Below are 8409 nucleotides of genomic sequence, written 5' to 3' on the forward strand. Positions count from 1 at the left end.
AGTCAAATCAAATAATATTTTATTATAATTTAAGTGATTTAATTATTTAATTATTATAAAATAAATAACTTACAGAGAGAAGAGACTAATTTAAAAGAAAAAATAAAAGCTTGTAATTAGTAAAATTAAATAGATGTCAATAAGGTGCAGTCTTATTGATCTTTCTACTTCTTGTAGAAAATATAGAGAGTAAGAGGTCTTGAGTTCCCGTCATTTTCATCACAAAATTTATCATCAATTTGGTGAATGTTATTCAATAGGGAAGACTGCCTCTATTATATAGCTCACAATGTTATTTCGGTCCGTTGGACTTCTTATGTATAAAAAAAATATAATTAAAAAGATGATAATGAAGTTTTTTTGTATAAATTATCGGTTTCTAGATCATATTATTAACGACTGTCTAATCCGGCTCGAAATTTAGTTATAATTAACATTTTTCGCCCTTCTCTGTAAGTGCATTTATTCGAGAACAAATTTAAAAGCTCTCCTCATATGTGCAGTCTGCGTTATCAACCCGTAGCTATAACTTAGCTCCCTTTGGCATGGCATATTTGTAAAATTTGCATCGTCTTTTTGGTTTTGATGGGTTTGGCAAGCGTGCAATGTGTTACACGTCATCGATACAAATGTTCTCGTCACCAAATTGGATAAAAATAAAGCGAATGTCAAAAGACCGGATCCACTGCGATTTCACACCCAAATGCAATCCTTCCATACGCGGAAAGAAAATAATTATTTTGCCTATTTTAAAAAAATACAAAGTCAAAAAATAATTATTTTGCATTTTTATAAAAAATATAAAGTAAAGGAAAAATAATTATTTTTTATTCAAAAAATAAAAAATAAGAAATAAAGAAAAATAACACTTATTTTTCATCTAAAATTTTCTGAGAATTGGAGGTAAATAGAAATATTTTGTTTTTATCAGCAACGATTTTTTCTTTTATTATTATTATTATTAGCCAGGAATAAGTTTTGTTAATAAACTACTGAAGAAAAAATAATTTTATTTTTGTCTAAATCCAAGCACAGATAATTTTTTTAAAGAAATTATTTTCATTGTATTTTCCTTTTTTATTTTCTTCACTCAAATATACTAATGTTAGGTGTTACGTGTACAATTTTTCTTGTTTGAAAAGAAAATGAGAAATAAGGACAAAAAAAGGAGAATAATGTTCATTTTCTTCCCAAAATTTCATGGAAAGAAAATGAGAAAAAAGAAAAAGAAGAAAAAGTTAAATTTATTTTCTTCCTTTTTTTTTCTCATTTTTCTTAATTTTTATGTTTTTTATCAAATAAATTATAGATCTTTGTTTCTATTTATCAGAGATCTATATTATTTATGTTTTCTATATGGTTTTTCTCCATTTTTGTTTAACTAGGATTTTTTAATAGATCTTTGTTTAATTATGATTTTTTATTAGATCAGTGAATGTTGCAATTAAATATAGAAATCAACCTATTTATTTAAAGAGTATTAATTTCTTATAAACGTATTAGATAAACGTTGCAATCAAATATAGAAAAATCAATTTGTACTTGATAATTAAATGAAAAAATTAATTTTATTAATTAATTGTCTATAGCTTTTGTCATAAACAGCATGTTTTGTTTCTATATAACTAATTATCCATTAGATAATTACACTTTTTTTTCCTAAAATACAATACGGTAACAAATATAAGACTCCATTATTTTCCAACAAACACTTATTCATAACTTATTTTCTATTGTTTAATTAAAATATTGAAAATTAGTTAATGATTTAAAACTCATCATTTAAACAGTAAAAAGATTAATTACCAATTCTAAAGCAATAAGTCTTCGATGTATTATTTATAGCGAATCCAAAAATTATTTACAGTGTAATTCAAACAAATTGATCAAAGAAAATTAAATTTGTTTGACAATGTAAATAAATTTTTTGTTGATTTTTGTCTAGAGAAAGTAAACATATATATAGTAATATCATGATATGGCAAAATATTCACATAATGATTCTAATTTCCATGTAAGATTGGACAAAAAATTTCAATTAGGATTGATAATAATATTTAATTTTAAGATTTATGAAACATAATTTAATTTTATATCACGTTTAGTAATATATGTAATATGTATAATATCAATGTCCATAATTTAAATTGTGTTTTGATTTATTATATTCTTTACATTTGTCAAAATTTAAAATATAATTCTTTATATTTGTCCAAACCTTTATATTACTATCAATATAATTACATATATAATTCTTGAACAAATTTTTAATTAAATTAGTTATTCTACTACTCAATCAACTTCATAAATTAAAATTATAATTACGATTTTAGTAATTTATTTTTGTTTTTTGCATATTCACAGAAAATTCTAAAAGAGGAGGTTTTATTATAATCCCAAAATTATGTGATATATAAAATTTACTTTTTCTAAAAATTAATTAAAATTTAAATTGGCTAAATGATTTATTGCACTATAAATTTTAGGTTTTATTACAATTTCACTCTATGACTATTATGCCAATTTTACTCTGCATTTTAGTCTTCTGTTATAAAAAGTATTCCAAACTGCAATTAGTGCAAATAGAAAACACATTACTTTTGGATTCACTCTTGACTATAAACTTGAGTTAACTTAATACATTTGTGTGATTAGAAACTTGATTTAATAATAATGAAAATCTTTATTATCATTTTTTTTATATTTTGAATAATTCGTTCAGTTGATAATAAATGTATAATAAGTAATAAATAAAAATGTATTATTTAATATATAGACGACTTTTTTATATAAAATAGAATACTTCTTAAACAATAAACCAATAATTATTATTATTTCAATTTTAATTTTAATTTTTAAATAATTTATAAATTCTAAAGAATAAAGTTAGAAAAAAAATCAACTACTATGAAATTATTTGACTCATAAACTAATAGAAATTGTTAATGATTTTTTTTTAGCAAAATAGAATGTAAGATATAATTACAATCAATTATAATTTATAATTTTAAAAAGAAAAAATATATTTATTCAATATATTTATTTCAAAAAGAAGCTTAGATTAAGTTTATCCACGGTCGAGAGTGAACCCGTATTGATTTATTTTTTATTTAAAATTTAAGTTATAAATATATATCAGAGTATTAGCCACAACAAAATATCAAAATGCAGAATGAAGTTACATAAAAAAAAAAAAAAGTAAAATTATAAAACAACGTACAACTTAGAATGAAAAAAATGCATTAAGTCAATTTTAATTAGCTAGTATTCATGTTACAATATTTTTTCTTTCATGTCACAATGTGTGTGTATATATATTAGTTTTCTTACGAGTAATTTCTCCCAAAATATATTCATATATGTTTTTTTTTGTGTAAACCACTGGTATTCAGTCTACCAGGAACTATCTAATCCGGCTCGGGGTTTAGTTACAGTTAAGGTTTTTCGTCTCTCCCTGCAGGTGAGTTTAACGGGAACTCAACCCGAAAACTCTTCCCACATATCTAGTTTGTGTTGTCAACTGAACCATAACTTACATATATATATATAGTCATTTTTTAGTAAATTATTTATTATTTAGTTTCTTAATATTTTCATATTTAATGTATATCTATTATTCCTAATTATATATACATCATTTAATATCAATAGAAAGATATTTTGGGAAAAAATTAAATAAAAAATATAACGCAATTATATTAATTAGTTTTCTTAATCTATTTAAAAGTCATACATATATGTGACAGAGGATGTACATCATATAATTATTAATTTATCTAACTAAATTTAGTTTTTTCTGGTACATTGAAATTAAAATGAATATCAAAATTCAGCTTTTCCAACTTAGATAATAATATCATGCACCTACTTATTACTTAACAATTTAAGTTACAAAATATCCAATCATTAAACTATTATACCATTTCCAAAAATGCATTCAAATCACGAAAATTTGATTGACCACTTCAACAAATCAAAATTCAAAACTACAATAATAACAAACCCAAATTTTTCTTAATTAGAAAAAAAATGCATATTATATATATATATATAAGAAAACGTAGAAATCTTCTAGAGAAAATCAGTTTGGAACCTCCGATGATGATGATGAGCGTGACAACAATCTATCATCATCATTATGAATTATTTATCTATATTTTACAATGAAAAGATTAATAGCAAATATATATATTTAAAGCCTTAAATTTATCAAATTTTACATATTCAGCCCTCAAACTTTTAATATTTATTTATATTAAACATTTTAACTTGTATTTTTTATCTTATATATTTAACTAAAAGTTAGAGTGATAATCACGCATGTTATTTAAGAAGGCTTGATCAAAGTATTAAGCCTTTGACTTTTCTTTTATTAAAATTAAGCCTCTGAATTTATATTTTTATTGAAATGAAGTCCTTATTTTGATTTGTGATATTGTGATTTAAATATTATCATTTACTTTCAATTAATTTAGGACTTAATTTTTATTTAAATAAAAGTGAACGGACTCAATATTAATAAATAAAAATTCAGAGGTTTAACGGACAAAAACTTTGGATAAGTTTAGAAAACTTAAATAGGAGTTTTGGCAAATTAACTAAATAGGATTAACTTTACATTTCATAAACGGTGGCGTTAGGAGCTAACGCCTCGGACTTCGAATTTTCGAAATTAAAAAATTCCAAGATTTAAAAATGAAAATTCTAAAAAATAATAATTTCTGCATCTATAAATACGAGGCTTTTCTCAGTCCACTTTCTTCCATCGTCAAACGTTCATTTGCTCAAAAATTAAAATCAAACTTACCACCCACTCGTAAAACAGAACTATTACCATTTGCTTTGCTCTGCTTCAATGGCTACCAAAGTATATATCGTGTATGTTTCTCTCTCTATCTCTACTTCCCTCTCTCTCTCTATATATATAAACTTGCATACGCGTATTACATACTGTGAATATGTATAATTCTCGTCAGTGATCTTTGATTTATCTTTTTGATTGAATTTTCTTATGGTTTATATTTGATTTTTTTTGAGTTAAGTTTTCTTTTCGATTTTGTGATCTTCTTTGTTTAATTTGTGAATTTCTTTCTCTTTTTATGTTTAAGGTGAGTTTTCTTTCTGTTTTTGAATGTTGCTTTTAGTTGATCCATTTTGCTGTTTATTTTCGTAAATTTTGTGTTTTTTTGTTTTGATAATTAACTGTTTGATAACTTGCTGTTTTGGATGGCGAAAAAATGTAGAGAATTTGGGAGGTAGAAAATGAGTTCTAGTTGTATGTTCTGGTAATTCCTTTAATTTCAATGAGTTCGTTGCTAAGAAGTAAATCCAGCTCATATTAGGTGTCATGTGATGCATATACTCCATATTGTGCACTCGGTACATATTTTACTGGACATAAAATTGTTAAATTTTCATTTTGAGGCAGTTCTGCAGTGGAAAAATGCTATATATGCAGTTTTAAAGACCACAACTTTATGTAGTTAGTTTAGTTAGATCTCTAAAACAGAATACCTAACCATAAGCACAGCCTTGTCTTGTTGTCAATGGACGGTTGGATTATTTTAAGAAAAATTATGTTTTTATTGGATTATTATAATGCAAGGATAATCAAACTTCTGGAAAAAATAAGATGTGATATATGTGTAGATCAATCAGAAATTAGATGTGTTTGACAATCAAAATTCTGCTCGACTTTATTCTTAGTTTAGGCATTTGAAGATTCGTGAATCTACCTTGGTCAAACACGAGACTGGGGATATAGGTATTATTTCATAATTTGTTATATGGATGTTTTAAATTGTCAACATGTTAACAGGATGATTGCCCTCTGGTACTGCGAATAGTCAAGTGTTCTGTGCATCAAATTATTTTTTTAAGCCTGATATTGACTATAATCGTTTCACATTGATTATCAGAGTGGTCAATGATTTGATTATCCCTCCTAGATTGCTCATTTCCATGATCTTGCTGGCATTATGTCCACTCTTAGCTGTTATGAATTACCAGTACATTCTCATATGTCCAGAGGTTCACATGTGCCTATTGTTCTATGCCCCAGTTTGGTCTGTTTGAAAGAGGACATTTGATGAGCTTATTGCCTGCGGACATTGGACTTGGTTGCTGATAGAATACCTAATAGTGAACTTTGTTCATTATGTGTCTCCTTTATTCTGCTGATTTAGAGCTAGGAAGAATAAGAATAGATACCGGATGTAGAAATAATGTGACTGACAATGGTGCTATGCAACTTCCTGTAGATTAGGATAGGAGCGGTGATGTTATCTGAATAAGATTATAAATGTTGATATGCAAATGCATGCATTTTATTCATTTATATCCCAGAAGTATGATTGTGCCCTTTGTCTTTATATGGCTCTTTTATTGCTGTTTCAGGTACTATTCCATGTATGGACATGTAGAGACACTGGCAGAAGAGATCAAGAAGGGTGCTACATCTGTTGAAGGTGTTGAGGCCAAATTATGGCAGGTGAGAAATTGCATTCAGCATTGTTGTATAGACTGCAGATGTTCTGTTCAAGTTTCAAGTTCCATACTGTGCCTTTCACAGTACTCAATTTGCTAGTTATTACACGCAGTAAATATTTTACAGGTATCACAAATATTCTGTTGAAAAGCTTAAAGAATGTAAAAATGTTTCTGAATTTAGTTAGTAAATTCACTAGGCTGTTTCACTGGTTTTTCAGATTCCATAGTCTATGCTTTATCCCAACTGACATAGGGATAATTGCAAAGTTTGTTTTAAATTGAGTTTGCTTTGTAGAATTTTTCTTGATTCTTAATTAGCTAACCTGCTGTCATAGAATCATTTCTATTCAATATTCTTTGAAATTCCTAATTTAAATGCATTACTGCAGCTACTGACCATAGTTTTGTATGCTCATTTGTTTTGAGCTATGAATTACGGTACTTACAGCTGATAAGTAGCAAATGGATTTGAAAGAAGCCTGCAATTTCTTGGCTTCTCTTTAAAAATAGAGGCTTTTATATGAGAAATTTACATGCTGAATTTCTGACCATTAAACTGATCTAGTTGATCTGTGGACCAGGTTCCTGAGACCCTGCCAGAAGAGGTTCTTGGAAAGATGAGTGCACCACCAAAGAGTGATGTACCGATCATTACACCAAATGAACTTCCCGAGGCTGATGGATTTGTCTTTGGCTTCCCGACAAGATTCGGAATGATGGCTGCCCAATTTAAAGCATTTCTAGATGCAACAGGTGGTTTATGGAGAACACAGCAACTTGCAGGCAAACCTGCTGGAATCTTCTATAGCACAGGATCTCAAGGTGGTGGACAAGAGACTACAGCGTAAGCCTCTAGGGCACTGTTACTTAAGTTGGCGTAACTTAAATGTAAGAAACAGAAAATAGTCATTTTCTGATGCAAATTTTGAAATTGACACAGGTTGACTGCCATCACCCAGCTTGTTCACCATGGACTGATATTTGTACCCATTGGTTACACCTTCGGTGCTGGCATGTTTGAGATGGAGAAAGTAAAAGGTGGAAGTCCTTATGGTGCAGGAACTTTCGCAGGAGATGGATCCAGGCAACCCACTAAGCTTGAGTTGGAGCAGGCTTACCACCAGGGAAAGTACATTGCTACCATCACAAAGAAGCTCAAGGGAACAGTTTAATTTCATTTGATTACAGAATTATAGTTCTTCGCCCTTACATTTTTCTACTCCAAAGATTATGGTTTTGTGAGCAATAATTATTTCTTTGTTGGTTATATGTTTTATATGTGTGATGCATAGTGGTGCCATATTGCTTTCTGTCAATGGTAAAAGGTTGTTTGCTTCTTTATTTATAAAATGTTTCTCCGCTTCGCTTGATGAATTATAAGATACCGTACTTTCTCCATTTTTCATATTTCTGGGTTTCCGCTTTATGAATTTATTGAATGTTGAAGTGCATTATTCGCAATGGTTCTCTATTCCTGAAATACATGGAATTTGACAATTGCACTTGGAACTAAAGTTGATTTCCACAAAATTTTAGGGGAAAAGAATTCCATCCGAATTAACCTAAACCACTTGTTAGACAGCATATGATTCATAGGGTCATCGATACTTTTCATTGAAGTTTCCTCTTCGTGACATATTAGATCAGAATTAGGTGGAATTTGATTTGTAAATTTTGCACCTGTTATTTGTAAGTTTCACTTTTAAGACCACCTGCCCAATAACAGAACATGACAAAAACTATTGTCCAAAAATAAGTAAAAGACTATTATGCTTCACATATAAGGTGATGAGAAATGGAAAATGCTGCCAGTAGCTGTAACTTGTCAGCATTCAATTGTCTTATACATGCACCTGATTTCTGTGTAAAGGCACTCAAATGATTGTAACTTAACGAACAAACAAACTTACAAATTCTCTC

General features: G+C 27.9%; 1 protein-coding gene across 1 annotated transcript; it reads left to right on the forward strand.

The window, feature by feature from the left end:
* The first annotated feature begins 4735 nt into the window (after nt 1-4735).
* Nucleotides 4736-7894, forward strand: FQR1 (flavodoxin-like quinone reductase 1). The gene is made up of 4 exons (XM_012215303.4): nt 4736-4878; nt 6397-6490; nt 7071-7333; nt 7430-7894. The coding sequence occupies exons 1-4, from the start codon at nt 4856-4858 to the stop codon at nt 7659-7661; spliced, it is 612 nt and encodes a 203-aa protein (XP_012070693.1). The 5' UTR covers nt 4736-4855; the 3' UTR covers nt 7662-7894.
* The last annotated feature ends 515 nt before the right edge of the window (nt 7895-8409 follow it).

The sequence above is a fragment of the Jatropha curcas genome, chromosome 7, assembly GCF_041381405.1.
Source record: "Jatropha curcas cultivar XTBG-Jc1 chromosome 7, XTBG_Jcur_1.0, whole genome shotgun sequence".
Lineage (NCBI taxonomy): Eukaryota > Viridiplantae > Streptophyta > Magnoliopsida > Malpighiales > Euphorbiaceae > Jatropha > Jatropha curcas.

What these genes read in the sequence shown, in the direction of transcription:
- FQR1 (XM_012215303.4), top strand. Translation starts at nt 4,856, where the DNA reads ATGGCTACCAAAGTATATATCGT. An exon ending in GCTACCAAAGTATATATCGT is followed by an intron (nt 4,879 to 6,396) that starts GTATGTTTCTCT and finishes TTGCTGTTTCAG; the next exon opens with GTACTATTCCATGTATGGAC. An exon ending in GGTGGACAAGAGACTACAGC is followed by an intron (nt 7,334 to 7,429) that starts GTAAGCCTCTAG and finishes AAATTGACACAG; the next exon opens with GTTGACTGCCATCACCCAGC.